The 18,981-nt window shown below is 59.3% G+C and overlaps 1 protein-coding gene across 15 annotated transcripts in view; it reads left to right on the forward strand.

Annotated features, from left to right (window-relative positions):
* The first annotated feature begins 308 nt into the window (after positions 1-308).
* The window catches only part of TRPM2 (transient receptor potential cation channel subfamily M member 2), a 92,549-nt gene continuing 73,876 nt past the window's right edge, over positions 309-18,981 (forward strand). For 5 of the 15 annotated variants that reach the window (XM_078358723.1, XM_078358717.1, XM_035283090.3 and 2 more), the window contains exons 1-5: positions 309-399; positions 4,006-4,273; positions 5,026-5,114; positions 16,998-17,166; positions 18,597-18,777. Coding sequence is in view for 13 of the 15 variants with exons in the window: in XM_078358717.1 (XP_078214843.1) it covers positions 4,109-4,273; positions 5,026-5,114; positions 16,998-17,166; positions 18,597-18,777 (604 nt within the window). In the remaining 2 variants the exon portion in view is untranslated. Of the gene's footprint in view, positions 487-4,005; positions 4,274-4,653; positions 4,869-5,025; positions 5,115-16,997; positions 17,167-18,596; positions 18,778-18,981 lie in introns of those variants that run through there. The other 10 variants (XM_035283087.3, XM_078358718.1, XM_078358721.1 and 7 more) reach the window with 5 other exon arrangements.

Below are 18,981 nucleotides of genomic sequence, written 5' to 3' on the forward strand. Positions count from 1 at the left end.
GCAGGGGTCCTAAGTCCTGTTGTTGGGGGGGGGTCTCACTCAGGCCCAGGTCCCCCTGCCACTCTGATCCTGCCTGTCCCCCTCCCGCTGACTATTCAGGTTTTGAAGGTAATCGCGGCTTACCGCCTTACAGTCCCCTCGTAAAGCACACATCCACGCGAGGGTCCTGCCCCAGGTCTCTGGGGAGCCCGGGTCCCGCAGGTGCGGTGTCTGGGCCCTGGCTTTAGCTGCGGGCGCGGGAGGCACAGTCCGGGCTGAGTGACGCAGAGCGCTGCGGTCGGCTCCACTGCATCGGGCACGTGGCACACACTCTGGAGAGATGCGGGCTGCTCCGCGGGGCCAGGGCAGCGGTGCTGCGCGGGGGTGCGGGTGACGCCGGGCGCCAGCTGCTCAGAGCAGGTACGTGCGGGCGGGAGGGAGGGAGGGCACCAGCACGGAAGCTTGTGAAGGTTGCGGCGGGTGCAGGAGCGCGGAACCGGGTGCCAAGTGCGTGCAGGGCGCGGGGTGCGGGGACCAAGGTGGAGGGTCTCGGCGCTGCTGCGGGGCGCGGCTGGATTCGGGGCGCTGGTGCAGGGAGCGGCGGGGTTCGGGGTGCGGAGTTTGGGGCGCCGGTGCAGGGCGCGGCGGGGTTTGGGGCGCGGGCGGGATTCAGGGCGCCGGTGCAGGGCGCGGCGGGGTTGGGGGAGCGGGCTGGATTCGGGGCGCCGGTGCAGGGCGCGGCGGGGTTGGGGGAGCGGGCTGGATTCGGGGCGCCGGTGCAGGGCGCGGCGGGGTTGGGGGAGCGGGCTGGATTCGGGGCGCCGGTGCAGGGCGCGGCGGGGTTGGGGGAGCGGGCTGGATTCGGGGCGCCGGTGCAGGGCGCGGCGGGGTTGGGGGAGCGGGCTGGATTCGGGGCGCCGGTGCAGGGCGCGGCGGGGTTGGGGGAGCGGGCTGGATTCGGGGCGCCGGTGCAGGGCGCGGCGGAGTTTGGGGCGCGGGCTGGATTCGGGGCGCAGGTGCAGGGCGCGGTGGGGTTCGGGGGGCGCAGGTGCAGGGCGCGGTGGGTTCGGGGGGCGCAGGTGCAGGGCGCGGTGGGGTTCGGGGGGCGCAGGTGCAGGGCGCGGTGGGTTCGGGGGGCGCAGGTGCAGGGCGCGGTGGGGTTCGGGGGGCGCTGGTGCAGGGCGCTGCGGTGTTTGGGGCGCGGGCTGATTCAGGGCGCCGGTGCAGGGCGCGGCGGGATTCGGGGGCACCGGCGGGGTTCTGGGCGCGGACTGGAGCGCCGAGTGTGCCCAGACTCAGAGCCCGGTGCTGTCTGTCCTCGGGGCGCCTTGCCGCTGGGGCGACCCTGTCCGGCTGCCGCGAGGGGCCGGGAGATGAGGGACTCAGCGGTCCCCAGGCCCCTGCTCCTCTGCCGGGACCCCAGGACTCGCTTTTGCGACGCTGACTTCCTCCGTCCCCGCCCCCGCCTCTGCCTGTCTGGTCTCCGAAGCTCTGGCTTCCATTCGGGGATTTCAGAGGATGCCCGAGCAACCTCCGGAGAGGGCAGGGGGGCCACACGGTTTACCCAGGGAGGACAGGGCGCTGGTGCGGGAGGCCCGCCCTGCCCAGACAGAACCTTCCCTTTCCCGGTGACTGCTGGGCTGGCTGGGCGGGTGCTGCCGGCACACCTGGGTCCTCGGGAGTCTCCGGGACTCGGGCACCAGCGAGCCTTGAATTAGGCCTTGGTGATGGTGGGGGTGGTCTTCCTGATGCCACCCCTGCCTTGAGGGACCCCCAGGGCTGAGGGAGGAGCTGCTCTGAGGCTCACCCTGAGGGTATGGAATGCCCCCAACCCACGCTCCTTCCTGGAGGCTCCACTGCACTCCTTTCTCCCGGGGATTAGCTCCGAGCAGAACTGGAGCTTGGAAATCCACCCCTGGTGAGGCCTTTCCTGCTCAGGCCTGCGTGGTGCATCTGTCCTCTGGAAGTTCATTTCCTTCGGGAGTGCCCTCAACACCCACACCTGGGCCAGAAGCTTGTAGAGAATTTTCGTTGTGAACCAGGGTGGTTCAAGCCCTTCTCAGGTGACTTGTGAGGAAGGGATTGAGCCTGTGAGTTTCGGTAGAAACATCCACAGAGAGGGCTGGATGGGCCCTTGGAAGGTGGGTGCCAGGCCTGGGATTCAGGGTCCCCCACCCTCGAGGTGCAGGCTCAGGCGCCCATCTGTCAGGGGACTGGTGGAGCCAGTGGCTCCCCACAGCAGGCATCAGATGCTCACGGGGGCTATTGGCTGCCTTCTGCAAAGTCTGGGGGTGGTGCTGGAGTGGGGCTGACCTGCTTCCCAGGGCCCGCTTGCCACTGGGATTAGAGGACCCTGCAGAAGAGCCCAGGTGCTGTGCCAAGGTGGGTGGCTGCCTGAAAGAGAGCGTGTCAGCAGAACATGCTGGCCTTCTGGAAGGCAGGGTCCCTCACTGTGGACCCTCCTGTCTTATGCTGGGGCCTTCGTTTCTAGGCATCCTTATCCCATTCAGGGTACACTGCCTGCTTGGGGAGCTGCCTGCACTCCAGGTCCCTTGTACTGGGACTGCAAGCTCTCCAGAGCCTCTTCCTGCTGCTGCTGCTGGGGATGCCTCTGCCCCACTGCTTCCCTCAGAAGCTGGTTGTGAGGCTAGGCCAGTGACTGCAGAGATGGTTTATGGCCCTGGATAGGCCCTGCAGGTGTGTGGCACATCTGCTCTGAGAACTGCAGGAAAAGGCCAGGCAGGGTACCCCTGCCATTCTGCCAGTGAAGTCTAGGGGTCTTGCAATGAGGTGGGCCAAGGGGCAAAGGGAAGGAGGGAGAGTGGGGGAGGTGGGATGGCCTGAAAGGGCTTTCCCCAGGGCAGCAGCTGGTAGCTCAGCCTCAAGTGCCTGGCACTGAGCTTCGAGCTGTGGGGCCTCAAAGATGGCCTCAAGTCACCGCATGTGATCGGAGGACAGTAGAGCAAAGGGCTCAGTGAGCATCCTGTGCAGTGGAGAGGACCTGGTCAGAGACGGGGTTTCAGGGCAGGGATGAGGGGGACCTGCAGTCAGATCTTCTGCTCCCAAGCAACTGTCCCTTCGCACCTTTGGGGCAGTGGCTGGGGGTGGCCATGGGTGATCTCGTGGGAACAGCACTGTGGGTGCCAGGGGCTCTGGGAAGCCCTGCAGGGCCTGAACATGCTTACGTTCCTCATTTGTAAAGGGAGGCCCTGGGTGACGAAGGCCACATCAGGGCTGGGGGAAAGGATATGAGAGAATAAGATTCCTTAAAATTATCATTTTTTTCTTGGAGTGGAGAGATGTGGCACTCCTCAAAACTTCCTGTGTAGGCCGGGCACGGTGGCTCACGCCTGTAATCTCAGCACTTTGGGAGGCGGGGGTGGGTGGATCACTTGAGATCAGGAGATCGAGACCAGCCTGATCAACATGGTGAAACCCCGTCTCTACTAAATACAAAAAAATTAGCTGGGTGTGGTGGCGGGTGCCTGTAATCCCAGCTACTCGGGAGGCTGAGGAAGGAGAATCGCTTGAACCCAGGAGATGGAGGTTGCAGTGAGCTGAGATGGAGTCGCTGCACTCCAGCCCGGGGGACAGAGCAAGACTCCGTCTCAAACAACAACAGAAACTTCCCTTGTGGGCAGTGGGGGCTGTTTTTCTTCCTGGAACGTGACAGTGGTGACGGGTGTCTGGACGCAGAGCCACAGGGTTGTGAAACCCTCTCGCCGGCAGCTGCTGCTGGGGGTGGGAACGTCTCTGCGGTGCAGTGCGGCTGGGGCGGCAGCAGTCGGGAGGGAACTGTCTCCGGCCCTGCAGTGACCTGAGGTTGTTGCCGTTATGAATGGGCGCTGGGACTCCTGCGTGTGCGTGTATCCCAGAGGCTCAGGGCCCCGTCCGGGGAACAGAGCTCAGGCAGCTGGGGAGACACGCAGGCCGACGAGGAGAACTGGATGTGGGCTTCACATGAGGAAGCACGTGGCTGGTTCCTCTCAGAACGTCAGCCTCATCTTCCTGTCTCATCTATTTCAGCAACCATCCGCTGTGTGTCTCCAGAACCCCCAGTGTCTCGAGCTGGAGAGAGGACTGTCCTGAAGGCAGCAGGCCTGGTTGCAGCTGGCGTGGGGTTATCAGGATGGAGCCCGCGGCCCTGAGGGGAGCTGGCTCTGAGCAGGACGAGGGCCCTGGGGGGCTGCCCAGGAGGGTCACTGACCTCGGGAGGGCCTCCAATCTCCAGCGCAGCAACAGCAGCCTCTTCAAGAGCTGGAGACCGCAGTGCCCCTTTGGCAGCAGTGACAAGGTAGGCCTTCTGCTGGTCAGCCTGCAGCTGGCACGTGGCGGAGGAGGTCGCAGCTTGAGGCCGTGACTTCGGGGAAGGCAAGGATCTGCTGGCCTCTGGGGCTCCAGCCCGCCGTGCCTCTGGGTGAGGATAATTGGGGAGGGTGATGCACGGCTGGCCTTTCTGGCCCCCTGTGGTTTTCGAGGTCACTTCCGCTGGTTGGCCTGATTGGGAAATCACTGTGTTAACACAGCAGTGTTGTGTCAGCGTCGTGGAAATCTGTCACCCGCTCACCTTGTTGCATAGTGATTTCCACCGTGTATCTGATTGGGAGGCTCTGGGCCTGGACTAGCTTTCCCCGAAGCCCTCGATACAAAGACACAAGCGTGATGAAAGCACTTGGAATCTCGCAGTCCCTTGGCCAGGCAGGAGGGTGTCTGCCCTTTCCTGACAGTGCAGGGTGCAGGGTCCCAGCTTCCCAGCCTCTACATCGTCCCCAGGGATGGCAGTGTTGCTGCATAAACTGTAAAGTGCCGGCACATTCACACGGGCCCCAAGAGGAAAGGATTCCACAGATTCATTCCCCTCCTGAGTCCCACCTGAGAGCCTTGGTAAGGTGCGTCCGGCTTTTGGCATGGCTCGGGGTTGCTCAGGCTTCCTTTCTTCTATCAGAGTAGCGTGGAGGCTCCTCAAGGAGCGCTGACGTGTCATTGGGGTTTGGGGTGTGCCCTTCCAGATGTCGCAGGATCTCCATGCGCCCTCTTTACCTTCAGCAGGAAAACCTCAGTTCATGGATTCCTGAAAACATCAAGAAGAAAGAATGCGTGTACTTCGTGGAAAGTTCCAAGCTGTCTGATGCCGGGTGAGTGGCGTGACTGGTGTGAAGGCCTTGGGCTTCTTCTTTCTGATCCCATGTGCAGTAGCTGTTCAGACCAGGACCCCTCAGGGTGTTAGTGGCGGGTCCGTGGAGACACCTCTGTGTCCGTGCAAGACTCAGAGTCCAAGGAGCATTTCCACCTTACCCCACAAGCCTCCTGTGGGGAAGAGTTGACCCTCGCCCCACCTTGCAGATAGGGGAACCACTGTGCGGAGTCTCAGTGGCTTGTCCAGGGTCATCACGGGGCTATCGTGGCGAGGCCCAGTGGTCTGAACACAGCTGCATCCTGGAATCCTCCCATTTCCACACCCGCCCCCACCCCTAGAGAGAGAGTCCCAGGGTCCGGGAACCGGCAGAGCCTTAGGGAGAGCCCACGGCCAAAGACCCCCTCTTGCACAGCTCGCCAAACCCAGAGGCTGGACTTGCCACCAGGCTCCACAGAGCCCCCTTTGCCCCTCCTCCCCACCGAGCCCACGACTCAGGTGTGGCTGAGACCCCCCCAGGCAGCATGGCCACTGCCTGTGGGCGGCTGGGTGTGGCCCTCCTGAGCTGATGGCACTCCGCAGTTGTCGTGCCTTTAGGCACGAACCGACTGTTGATTCATGTTTGTGCTCCCCCCGCCACGCCCCACTCTGCCGTGCCCGTTTCATGCTCTTCCACAAATGGGCCACACGTTTCCTCTTACTCCTTCATCGCCTGGTGAGCTCCTACTTCTCCCTCAAGGCCTATTGCAGGTGCCACCTCTGCCGTGCAGGCCTCTTTGACTACATACTCTGTACCAGGAAGTGAGCTTCCCTCCCGCCGCACTGTTTCTCTTTGTTCCTGGCTGTCATGCTGTAGCTATGTGGCTTTGTGTGTGTCTTTCTTACCAGCTGCTGAGCTTTTGGGGAAATGGGACCAAAGCAGAATGTTGTATCAATTCCTAGAGAATGGCCTTCAGCTCATGTTTGCTGAATGTGGGGAGGGAGGAGCATCCTGTGTGTGAGAAACAGAAGAAATCGTGTTGCCAGGTGTGGTGGCTCATGCCTGAAATCCCAGCACTTTGGGAGGCCGAGGCGGGTGGCTGAGGTCAGGAGTTCAAGACCAGCCTGGCCAACATGATGAAACCCTGTCTCTATTAAAAATACAAAAATTAGCTGGGTATGATGGTGCATGCCTATAATCCCAGCTGCTTGGGAGGCTGAGGCAAGAGAATTGCTTGAACTCCGGAGGTAGAGGCTGCAGTGAGCCGAGGTTGCACCACTGCACTCCAGCGTGGGTGACAAGAGTAAAGAATATTGTGATGTGAAATCAGATCAGAAAAGATGGCATCGCTTCTGGGATCCTGTGACCTGCCCAGGGTCCCGTGCTGAACGTGGCCTGTGGCTGTCTTGGGGGCCCACATGCTGGTGTGGCCCCTCCTCAGATAAGAGCCTCATTTCTCCCTGGGCAGTAACAGGAGCAGACGTCGAGGCAGAGGAAGTTGCCACCCTGCTCCGGCTGGCAGCTTTGTAGCCGGGAACCTCTAGTGTGCTTGGGGCATCAGAAGAGTTACATGGTCACCGGTGTAACAGCTGTCCCCTGGCATCCCTGGGGAATTGTTCCAGGACACCCACAGATACCAAAATCCCCAGTGCTCAACTCACTGACTTGAGATGGTGTGGTGTTTGCGTGTAACCTGTGCACACCCTTCAGTATGCCTTCAGTCACCTCTAGATTACTTATCATACCCGATACAGCGTGCATGCTACGTAAATAGTTATACTGCATTTAAAAAAGTTGTGCTTTTGTTGTTGGTTTTTTTTTCTTTTTTTTTGAGACAGAGTCTTACTCTGTTGTCCAGGCTGGAGTGCAATGGTGTGATCTCAGCTCACTGCAACCTCTGCCTCCCAAGGCCTCAGCTTCCTGAGTAGCTGGGATTACAGGCATGGACCACCATGTCTGACTAATTTTTGTATTTTTAGTAGAGATGGGGTTTTGCCATGTTGGTCAGGCTGGTCTCGAACTCCTGACCTCAGGTGATCTGCCAGCCTCAGCCTCCCAAAGAGCTGAGATTACAGGCATGAGCCACTGCCCCAGCCAATGTGTTATTAATTTATTTTATTTTATTTTTTTTTGAGACGGAGTCTCGCTCTGTTGCTCAGGCCGGAGTGCAGTGGTGTGATCTCAGCTCACTGCAACCTCCGCCTCCCGGGTTCAAGCGAGTCTCCTGCCTCAGCCTCCCGAGTAGCTGGGATTACAGGCACGTGCCACCACACCCGGCTAATTTTGTATTTTTAGTAGAGACGGGGTTTCACCTTGTTGGTCAGGCTGGTCTCCATCTCCTGACCTCAGGTGATGGCCCACCTTGGCCTCCCAAAGTGCTGGGATCACAGGTGTGAGCCACCACGCCTTTTGACACCACCTTGGTTTTGGCAAGTTTTAGCTGGCGTCTTTATTGCATCCCATTTCATCAGCAAGGTCTTTGTGACCTCTGTTTTGTGCCAGACTCCCCTCTCATCCTGTGACTTAGAATGCCTTAACCTCGGCAGGGCACGGTGGCTCACACCTGTAATCCCAGCGATTTGGGAGGCTGAGGTGGGTGGATCACCTGAGGTCAGGAGTTCGAGACCAGCCTGACCAATATGGAGAAACCCCGTGTCTACTAAAAATACAAAACTAGCTGAGCATGGTGGCACATGCCTGCAATCCCAGCTACTCGGGAGGCTGAAGCAGGAGAATCGCTTGAACCCAGGAGGCGGAGGTCGTAGTGAGCCGAGATTGTGCCGTTGCACTCCAGCGGGGGTGACGGAGCCAGACTCTGTCTAAAAAGAGAAAGAAAACCAGCAGGTCTCAGCCTCATTTCACTCAGTGCCTGTTCAAGATGGAGTGTTCTGGTTCAAACGAGGTTGACACCCTGACCTGCTATGTCCTGAGAAGCCTAGGCAAAGCCCTGTGGGTCTGGGGCCTTTGCTGGTCGGCTCTGTGTGCCTCTCACGTGGAAGTGGAAACCCCTGGGGGCAGCAGGTCCCAGAGAGGGAGGGGTGGTGACCTGGATCAGATGCCAGCAGGGCAGACTTGCTTCTGGAGGTCCCCAAAGCCATCCCCCTTGCTCGGGGGTTTGCTCGACCCACAGCTAAAGTGTATCACGGTGAAGGCAGATGGGCTTGGCAAGGGAGAAGCACACAGGCCACGTCTGGAAGATTAGAGCGTGGGCTGCTGCCGCTTTCCTGTGCGGGCGCCATGCATGCTCCTTCCTCCAGCAATGAAGAACTCAGCAGCCTGCAAAGCCCATTCGAGGCTCAGAGCCCAAGGTGTGTGTCCTGTGCAGGCCACGTGGGCCGCTCTGTGTGACGACCACCCAAATCTCAGACTCCCGGCAGGAAAGCAGGCATTCAGCATAAACTCACTGTAGGACAGTCCAGGCCTGGAGAAGCTCTCCCGGGTGTCAGGGGACAGAGGGACAGTCCAGGCCTGGAGAAGCTCTCCTGGGTATCATGGGACAGAGGGACAGTCCAGGCCTGGAGAAGCTCTCCTGGGTGTCAGAGGACAGAGGGACAGTCCAGGCCTGGAGAAGCTCTCCTGGCCCTCAGGGGACAGAGGGACAGTCCAGGCCTGGAGAAGCTCTCCTGGGTATCATGGGACAGAGGGACAGTCCAGGCCTGGAGAAGCTCTCCTGGCCCTCAGGGGACAGAGGGACAGTCCAGGCCTGGAGAAGCTCTCCTGGGTATCATGGGACAGAGGGATAGTCCAGGCCTGGAGAAGCTCTCCTGGGTATCATGGGACAGAGGGACAGTCCAGGCCTGGAGAAGCTCTCCTGGGTGTCAGAGGACAGAGGGACAGTCCAGGCCTGGAGAAGCTCTCCTGGGTGTCAGAGGACAGAGGGACAGTCCAGGCCTGGAGAAGCTCTCCTGGCCCTCAGGGGACAGAGGGACAGTCCAGGCCTGGAGAAGCTCTCCTGGGTATCATGGGACAGAGGGACAGTCCAGGCCTGGAGAAGCTCTCCTGGCCCTCAGGGGACAGAGGGACAGTCCAGGCCTAGAGAAGCTCTCCTGGCCCTCAGGGGACAGAGGGACCGTCCAGGCCTGGAGAAGCTCTCCTGGGTGTCAGGGGACAGAGGGACAGTCCAGGCCTGGAGAAGCTCTCCTGGGTGTCATGGGACAGAGGGACAGTCCAGGCCTGGAGAAGCTCTCCTGGCCCTCAGGGGACAGAGGGACAGTCCAGGCCTGGAGAAGCTCTCCTGGGTGTCAGGGGACAGAGGGACAGTCCAGGCCTAGAGAAGCTCTCCTGGCCCTCAGGGGACAGAGGGACCGTCCAGGCCTGGAGAAGCTCTCCTGGGTATCATGGGACAGAGGGACAGTCCAGGCCTGGAGAAGCTCTCCTGGCCCTCAGGGGACAGAGGGACTGTCCAGGCCTGGAGAAGCTCTCCTGGGTATCATGGGACAGAGGGACAGTCCAGGCCTGGAGAAGCTCTCCTGGGTGTCAGGGGACAGAGGGACAGTCCAGGCCTGGAGAAGCTCTCCTGGGTATCATGGGACAGAGGGACAGTCCAGGCCTGGAGAAGCTCTCCTGGGTATCATGGGACAGAGGGACAGTCCAGGCCTGGAGAAGCTCTCCTGGCCCTCAGGGGACAGAGGGACAGTCCAGGCCTAGAGAAGCTCTCCTGGCCCTCAGGGGACAGAGGGACCGTCCAGGCCTGGAGAAGCTCTCCTGGGTGTCAGGGGACAGAGGGACAGTCCAGGCCTGGAGAAGCTCTCCTGGGTGTCATGGGACAGAGGGACAGTCCAGGCCTGGAGAAGCTCTCCTGGCCCTCAGGGGACAGAGGGACAGTCCAGGCCTGGAGAAGCTCTCCTGGCCCTCAGGGGACAGAGGGACAGTCCAGGCCTAGAGAAGCTCTCCTGGCCCTCAGGGGACAGAGGGACCGTCCAGGCCTGGAGAAGCTCTCCTGGGTATCATGGGACAGAGGGACAGTCCAGGCCTGGAGAAGCTCTCCTGGCCCTCAGGGGACAGAGGGACTGTCCAGGCCTGGAGAAGCTCTCCTGGGTATCATGGGACAGAGGGACAGTCCAGGCCTGGAGAAGCTCTCCTGGGTGTCAGGGGACAGAGGGACAGTCCAGGCCTGGAGAAGCTCTCCTGGGTATCATGGGACAGAGGGACAGTCCAGGCCTGGAGAAGCTCTCCTGGGTATCATGGGACAGAGGGACAGTCCAGGCCTGGAGAAGCTCTCCTGGCCCTCAGGGGACAGAGGGACAGTCCAGGCCTGGAGAAGCTCTCCTGGGTATCATGGGACAGAGGGACAGTCCAGGCCTGGAGAAGCTCTCCTGGCCCTCAGGGGACAGAGGGACAGTCCAGGCCTGGAGAAGCTCTCCTGGCCCTCAGGGGACAGAGGGACAGTCCAGGCCTGGAGAAGCTCTCCTGGCCCTCAGGGGACAGAGGGACAGTCCAGGCCTAGAGAAGCTCTCCTGGCCCTCAGGGGACAGAGGGACCGTCCAGGCCTGGAGAAGCTCTCCTGGGTATCATGGGACAGAGGGACAGTCCAGGCCTGGAGAAGCTCTCCTGGCCCTCAGGGGACAGAGGGACTGTCCAGGCCTGGAGAAGCTCTCCTGGGTATCATGGGACAGAGGGACAGTCCAGGCCTGGAGAAGCTCTCCTGGGTGTCAGGGGACAGAGGGACAGTCCAGGCCTGGAGAAGCTCTCCTGGGTGTCAGGGGACAGAGGGACAGTCCAGGCCTGGAGAAGCTCTCCTGGGTATCATGGGACAGAGGGACAGTCCAGGCCTGGAGAAGCTCTCCTGGCCCTCAGGGGACACAGGGACAGTCCAGGCCTGGAGAAGCTCTCCTGGGTATCATGGGACAGAGGGACAGTCCAGGCCTGGAGAAGCTCTCCTGGGTGTCAGGGGACAGAGGGACAGTCCAGGCCTGGAGAAGCTCTCCTGGGTATCATGGGACAGAGGGATAGTCCAGGCCTGGAGAAGCTCTCCTGGGTGTCAGGGGACAGAGGGACAGTCCAGGCCTGGAGAAGCTCTCCTGGGTGTCAGGGGACAGAGGGACAGTCCAGGCCTGGAGAAGCTCTCCTGGCCCTCAGGGGACAGAGGGACAGTCCAGGCCTGGAGAAGCTCTCCTGGGTGTCAGGGGACAGAGGGACAGTCCAGGCCTGGAGAAGCTCTCCTGGCCCTCAGGGGACAGAGGGACAGTCCAGGCCTGGAGAAGCTCTCCTGGGTGTCAGGGGACAGAGGGACAGTCCAGGCCTAGAGAAGCTCTCCTGGCCCTCAGGGGACAGAGGGACTGTCCAGGCCTGGAGAAGCTCTCCTGGGTATCATGGGACAGAGGGACAGTCCAGGCCTGGAGAAGCTCTCCTGGGTGTCAGGGGACAGAGGGACAGTCCAGGCCTGGAGAAGCTCTCCTGGGTGTCAGAGGACAGAGGGACTGTCCAGGCCTGGAGAAGCTCTCCTGGGTATCATGGGACAGAGGGACAGTCCAGGCCTGGAGAAGCTCTCCTGGGTGTCATGGGACAGAGGGACAGTCCAGGCCTGGAGAAGCTCTCCTGGGTGTCAGGGGACAGAGGGACAGTCCAGGCCTGGAGAAGCTCTCCTGGCCCTCAGGGGACAGAGGGACAGTCCAGGCCTGGAGAAGCTCTCCTGGGTGTCAGGGGACAGAGGGACAGTCCAGGCCTGGAGAAGCTCTCCTGGGTATCATGGGACAGAGGGACAGTCCAGGCCTGGAGAAGCTCTCCTGGGTGTCAGGGGACAGAGGGACAGTCCAGGCCTGGAGAAGCTCTCCTGGCCCTCAGGGGACAGAGGGACAGTCCAGGCCTGGAGAAGCTCTCCTGGGTGTCAGGGGACAGAGGGACAGTCCAGGCCTGGAGAAGCTCTCCTGGCCCTCAGGGGACAGAGGGACAGTCCAGGCCTGGAGAAGCTCTCCTGGGTGTCAGGGGACAGAGGGATAGTCCAGGCCTGGAGAAGCTCTCCTGGGTGTCAGGGGACAGAGGGATAGTCCAGGCCTGGAGAAGCTCTCCTGGGTGTCATGGGACAGAGGGACAGTCCAGGCCTGGAGAAGCTCTCCTGGGTGTCAGGGGACAGAGGGACAGTCCAGGCCTGGAGAAGCTCTCCTGGCCCTCAGGGGACAGAGGGGTGCTCCAGAAACCCGTTCCCAGGAGCAGTCTTGCAAGCAGACCCTTCTGAGAAGGTAGCCCAGGTCTCTGTGCTGAATCTGTCCCGCACAGAAGCCTCACCCACCAACCACCAACCACGGCGGCCATGGCAGCAGGATGGGAAAAAGGGCCAGGTGTGTCCTGGGCCATTCCTTCCTGAGGAGTAGATAGAATGTCCCTTCTTTTGTGGAAAGACCAGAGCGGAATGAGTGCTGAGCATCCTCCACCGCAAATGCAGATTTTGATGCAGATCTATTTATACCCACTACGTGTTTTCCTTAAGCATGATGGGGCTTCCCTCCCCACTCACCGCCCGGGGCTCCCACTGCTCAGTGCTGTGTCCTGGTCATCCTCCTCGGCTCTGCACAGACCTGTCTCATTTCCATGTCTGCCACGGCCACCCCTTCCAGATCTTTGTGCTCCTATTTTGCCGCCATGGATCTCATGACCTCGGGCACATCAGCCTCTTCCCTGGGCCACTGGGCCTCATCTGTGAAGCACAGAGACTGAGGGGATGCCCGGAATTCAGGCACTCATGCCGAGGAGGGCCCAGCAGCCCCCTGGGTGGGAGGAGCCTGGGTTGGAGAGTGTGCGCCTCCGAGAGCTCTCATTTCCCGTGGGATGCCGGGGGTGGCGTCCCGTTCATGCTTATCTGGGCTGAGTTCTGAGCCAGCTCTCCGATTATGTGATTTCTGGGTCAGTGGCTGCAATGCGGTTTCTGGCATCATGTCAGCCTTGCAAATACCATGCAGGTGTAAGGTCCAATCTCATCAGAGGTGACGGTTCAAAGAGAAGAGGGAGAGGAGGTGGCTTGTCATCGGTTGTTAGGAATGTACAGGGACATTTGGGGCGGCGTTGGACCAAGATGGGAGGGCTCGGGTCCTTGTCCTGGGAACGCCTTTCCCCCGGACCTGGGTCTCTCATCCGTGGACGGGGGAGGTCACCTCAGGTGCTCGAGAGATCCTGGCGAGTCTCCAGCGCCCTGAGCGAGAACTTTGGCGTCTGTACAGTTTTGTAGGTGGCACGTCGGGGAAGCATTGTCTGTCCCATTTTAACAATGGAGAAATTAAGTGCACAAACATCTCAGGTCACGCAGTCCACACGTGGTGGGGAAGCCCGTTTCCTTGCGCCTGTGCCGTCTGGTCAGGTTTCATCTGGTTCTAGCATTTTTGTTTTTGTTTTTTTCCCTGTCTCACTGCACTTTTCTAGGTTATTTGTTACTAGCAAAAAATATTTGTGGATTTCCAATTAAACAAGTTACAGACAACACATACAGTTATCTCTCCTCTGCCTGAGACACCAGTGAATTGCAGTAAAGGAACAAAAAGGCCCACTAAGGAAAAGGAGGGGAGCCGAAGAAGGAGGTTGCCGCGTTCTTGCCAGAGGAAGGGGAGGAAGCTGAGCAGGTCCTGGAAGCTGGCGGCTCTACCAGCTGCCGCCCTGCTCCGGGCGAGGGGAGGAGGCGGGGACCTTGGGAGAGGTGCTAGCCCCGTGTCACCTGCTTGGAGCCTCCGTTTGTGTGTGTTTTAACTTTTTATTTGGAAATAATTATAGACGTACAGGAGTTCCAAAGACACTACAGGTAGACCCCACAGTTCCACCCGTGCTACATTCTGTATAACTAGCACGGCACCCAAACCAGGAGTCCCAGCTGGCAGAACCTGTGTGTTTAGTTGTATGCCATTTTTTTTTAAGATGGAGTCTCACTCTGCTGCCCAGGCTGGAATGCAGTGGCACCTTACCAGCTCACTGCAGTCTCCACCCCCTGTGTTCAAGTGATTCTCCTGCCTCAGTCTCCCAAGTAGCTGGTACTCCAGGTGAGCACCCCCATCCCCAGCTAATTTTTATATTTTTAGGAGATATGGGGTTTTACCATGCTGGTCAGGCCGGTCTTGAACCCCTGACCTCAAGTGACCCACCCACCTCGGCCTCCCACAGTGCTGGGACTACAGGTGTGAGCCACCACACTGACCTCAAGTGACCCGCCCACCTCGGCCTCCCACAGTGCTGGGATTACAGGTGTGAGCCACCACACTGACCTCAAATGACCCACCCACCTCGGCCTCCCACAGTGCTGGGATTACAGGTGTGACCCACCCACCTCGGCCTCCCACAGTGCTGGGACTACAGGTGTGAGCCACCCACCTCGGCCTCCCACAGTGCTGGGACTACAGGTGTGAGCCACCCACCTCGGCCTCCCACAGTGCTGGGACTACAGGTGTGAGCCACCCACCTCGGCCTCCCACAGTGCTGGGACTACAGGTGTGAGCCACCCACCTCGGCCTCCCACAGTGCTGGGACTACAGGTGTGAGCCACCGCACTGACCTTCTGTCATTTTTTCCACACGTGTATTTGTGCAGCTACCACCACGGTCCAGACCCAGCACTGATCCGTCTCCACCGAGTTCTTCCCGGACCTCCTTGTTACCATCACCTCACCTTGTCCTCCCCCATCATTGCAGAGCCCTGAAGCCTCCAATCTCTCTTCATGACTGTAACCGTGTCATTTCGGGAATGTTGGATCAGTGGAATCATACGTTACATGGCCTGTGTCTTTCCCCCTCAGCACAGCACCTTGAGGTCCATCCAAGCTGCTGCTTGTGTCGATATTATTTTCTGTTTTTTTTTTGAGATGGAGTCTTGTTCTGTGATCGAGGCTGTTCTGCCATCTCAGCTCACTGCATCCTCTCCCTCCCAGGTTAGAGCAATCGTCCTGCCTTAGCCTCCCGAATAGCTGGGATTACAGGCACACCACCACCCCCAGCTAATTTTTGTAATTTCAGTAGAGACGGAGTGTCACCATGTTGGCCAGGGTGGTCTTGAACTCCTGACCTTGTTATCTGCCCACCGTGGCCTCCTGCAGTGCTGGGATTACGGGCGCGAGCCACTGTGCCCGGCCGTCAATATTGCTTAACCGCTGAGTATTCCCTTCCCTTTCCGCTTGTCTGTGTCATTACACTTCAAGTGAGATTTTGGTAAACATCAAATAATTGGGTCCTAGTTTTTGAAAGTCCAGTCTGTCAGTGTGTTTTTTAATTGTTGTGTTTAGAGCGTTTACATTTAGTGTGATTATTGGTGTGTTAGGGCTTAGGTCTGCCGTTTTGCTTCTGTTTTCTGTTTGTTCTCTCTGTCTGTTTCTTTTTGCCTTCCTGTGCGTTACTGGAACTGTTTTTAGAATTCTACTTTGGGCCGGGCGTGGTGGCTCAGGCCTGTAATCCCAACACTTTGGGAGGCCCAGGTGGGCAGATCACGAGATCAAGACCATCCTGGCCAACACGGTGAAACCCCGTCTCTACTAAAAATGCAAAAAAATTAGCCGGGCGTGGTGGCGCGTGCCTGTGGTCCCAGCTACTTGGGAGGCTGAGGCAGAAGAATCGCTTGAACCCAGGAGGTGGAGGTTGCAGTGAGCCGAGATTGCACCACTGCACTCCAGTCTGGTGACAGAGCAAGGCTCTGTCTCAAAAGAAAAGAAAAAATAGAGAATTTTGGGTCATTAGTTTTTTTTATCATCTAGCACTGGAAAAAATATGCCACATTCTTCTGGCCTTTCTGACTTCGGATGAGAAGTACATCGCTGCTGGAATTGTTTTGCCCCTGTGGTCAGGCGCCACGTCTGTCTTACTGCTTTTAAGATTTTTAATTTGTTTTTGGTTTCGGACGTTTGACTGTTGCGTCTCTCTGGGTTTATCCTGTCTGATGTTCAGTCAGGTTCTGGAGTCTGTAGGGTTGTGTGTTTTTTGTCAAATACGGGAAATTTTGGCGATTACTTACTTACATGTGTTTTCAGTCTCGCTGTCTTTTTCTCTTCCTTCGGGAACCCTGAGCGTGAAGTATGGTCTTTTGTTGCAGGGCTGCAGGTCCCGGAGGCTCCGTTTGCTTGTGTTTTTCTGTGGTTTGTTTGTTTTCTCTCTCGTTCTTACCAGGCAATTTCTGTTTTTCCGTCTTCCTCCCTCCGTCTCCTCCGTCCCCCTGTTGAGTCCATCCGTCGGGTTTTTCCTTTTGGTTACTGCATTTTTCGGTTCTAAAATTTGCATTTGATATATCTTCTCTTTCTCTACTGGAAATTTATGTTTTTTCATTTCTTTCGAGCATGTTCCTGATCACTTGTTGAAGCATTTCTCACGTGCCTGCTTTAGAATCATGGTCATATAACTCTAACATGTGTGCGGTTGGGTGGTGGTGGCTGTTAGCTGTCTTTTCTCATCCTGCTTGAGATTTTCCTGGCTCTTGGTACAACTAGTGATATGTAATTGAAACCTTGATAGTTTCCATTTTATGTTAAGAGACTCAGGATCTTGAGTTTTAGCTGGTTCCCTTGACGTGTCTGGGGTGAGGGAAGGAGGGCCCTGCCCATCACTGCCACCCGTCTTCCTCTGCCTCCCATCTGAACGCTGCTCTCCCAGGCTCTGTTGTCACTCTGGGCCCTTGTGCTCCAGGAGACCCTCACAGCCCACAGTTCACTACCCCTGTTCTGCTAGGTGGGCTGCCCCTCCTCATCACTGCCACACGAAGGGTAAAGTCAGCTCCCCTGGCAGCCTTCATTGACGGTTCCCAGGGAAGGCTCCTTTTTGCTGCTGAGGGTGAGAAGACTTCCAGCCCACCATTAGGCTGCTGCAGCCACCCCCATGGCTGGAAGGGGCAGGTGACTTGCTATTGCTGGGTGGGGGAAAGTCATGGCTTCCCACCGGGCCTCCTGTGATGGCCCCACAGGGTGCAGGAAGGGCATCTCACTCCCTGGTGACTGGTGCTGTGTCTTTGCAGGAAGGTGGTGTGTCAGTGTGGCTACACGCGTGAGCAGCACTTGGAGGAGGCTACAAAGCCCCACACCTTCCAGGGCACACGGTGGGACCCAAAGAAACACGTCCAGGAGATGCCAACAGATGCTTTTGGCGACATCGTCTTCGCTGGCCTGGGCCAGAAGATGGGAAAGGTTGGTTTCCATCACTCTGTTCTCTGGCTTGTGGGTGGGGCTGCAGGGCCCCGCAGTGACATGTGGTGGTTGGCATTTCCCAGGGCAAGAGCAGGAGGCTGGCAGGGCCCGGGGCGCAGTAAGGGAGGGGCGGAGAGGACCTCTGCAAGGCAAGGAAGCGGTGCACGTGCTCTCAGAGTGCTCAGCCACCTGCAAAGCAGGGCAGGGCGCAGTGAGCTTTCTAGGAAGGTGCAGGTCGGGAGTTGGGAGTGAATCCTGGCCAGGTGGCCCTGGGCAGCATTTGTCAGGGCTTGGGAGGGAGGAGGGAGGAAGGAGGGGTGCAGGACACAGACAGGCTCAGGGTGTGCTTGTGGAATGGCAGGAAGGGTGCGGGGAGGGAGGGAAGAGCAGGGGCAGGGCCCAGGATGGCAGGAGGCCTGGTTGGTAAGTCGGGTAGCAAAGGAGAGTCCTCCCAAGGAGGCTGGGCGGGCAGGGCGGGATCCAGGCCCAGTCAGGTCTGCGGGAGCGCTCTGGGGTGCAGACTGCTGGAGGGGCCCAGGAGCAGGCCAGGGTTCTCTCATTCTCGACCTCCCTGTGGGCCCTGGACCAGCCGTCTCTGACCAGTTCTCAGGCCCCACCCAAGACCTGTGGAGTCAGAGCTGTGCCCCCTGTGTGTTGACCAGTTTTCTGGAGGGTTCTGAGGCAATGATTGGGTGCCACTGTCCTGGGAGGCGGTGGCACTGATATCTGTGCTGGGGTCTGGAGCCCTGAACCAGGTACCCGCTGAGTGTGACCCATCCACTCAATGTGTGGTGATGCCATGAGGTGGCCAAAGAGGGAGCGTGGGGCGGGTTGTGTGGCCCCAGGTGGGGCAGGTCCAGGGTGGGTTGTGTGGCCCCAAGTGGGGCAGGTCCAGGGTGGGTTGTGTGGCCCCAAGTGGGGCAGGTCCGGGGCGGGTTGTGTGGCCCCCGGTGGGGCAGGGCACAGGGGCCTTAGAGGAGAGGGGACAGGAGAGGGGGCAGTGCTGGGCACATAAGGACAGGAGGGCAGAGACTTCAGTGCAGGAGTTGATTAGACCCGGAGAGACCTAGGGCCCAGGGCTAGGGCGGGAATTGGAGTGAGTCTGTGCTGGTACACGGCTGAAAAGCACTCCCAAAATCTAGAGGAAGAGGAAAAAATGGGTGCTGTGGGGGGACAAGGGCTGGGGGAGGTTTGCTGAGGGCGGTTCTGGTCCCCAAAGGGTGGCCTGTTGCCCCCGGCTCGGCCTGTCTGCCTCCCTCTTCTCTCTCACGATCTGTGCCCTGCCCCCACAGGAATCTCCTTTCTGGGTCTGAGTGGAAAGGTGTGTGGGGCCCCCTGCCTGCTGGGGCCTCTCCACACTGCCTGTTGGGTCGCTGCCGTCCCTGCCCACTGACACATGGGCCCCCTCCGCTGCCTTCCCTGTCCCGCAGTACGTCCGAGTGTCCCAGGACACGCCCTCCAGCGTGATCTTCCACCTCATGACCCAGCACTGGGGGCTGGACGTCCCCAACCTCCTGATCTCGGTGACAGGGGGCGCCAAGAACTTCAACATGAAGCCGCGGCTGAAGAGCATCTTCCGCAGAGGCCTGGTCAAGGTGGCTCAGACCACAGGTACCTCGAAGGCTGGAGGGACACAAGGCCCCAGTGGGTGGGCTGCAGGGGCAGTGCTGGGGCAGTCAGGGCCATCAGGACCCAGGAGGCCCCGGAGTCTCAGAGAACGTGCTGAGTCAGACTCACGTGCCCCTCGCCTGGGCATGGCTGCTCCCTGATGCCTGGTATCACCCCTGGCCTGCCTGTGCGCTGGAGACGCTCAGT

Source organism: Callithrix jacchus, chromosome 21 (assembly GCF_049354715.1).
Source record: "Callithrix jacchus isolate 240 chromosome 21, calJac240_pri, whole genome shotgun sequence".
In the NCBI taxonomy this organism is placed as follows: domain Eukaryota; kingdom Metazoa; phylum Chordata; class Mammalia; order Primates; family Cebidae; genus Callithrix; species Callithrix jacchus.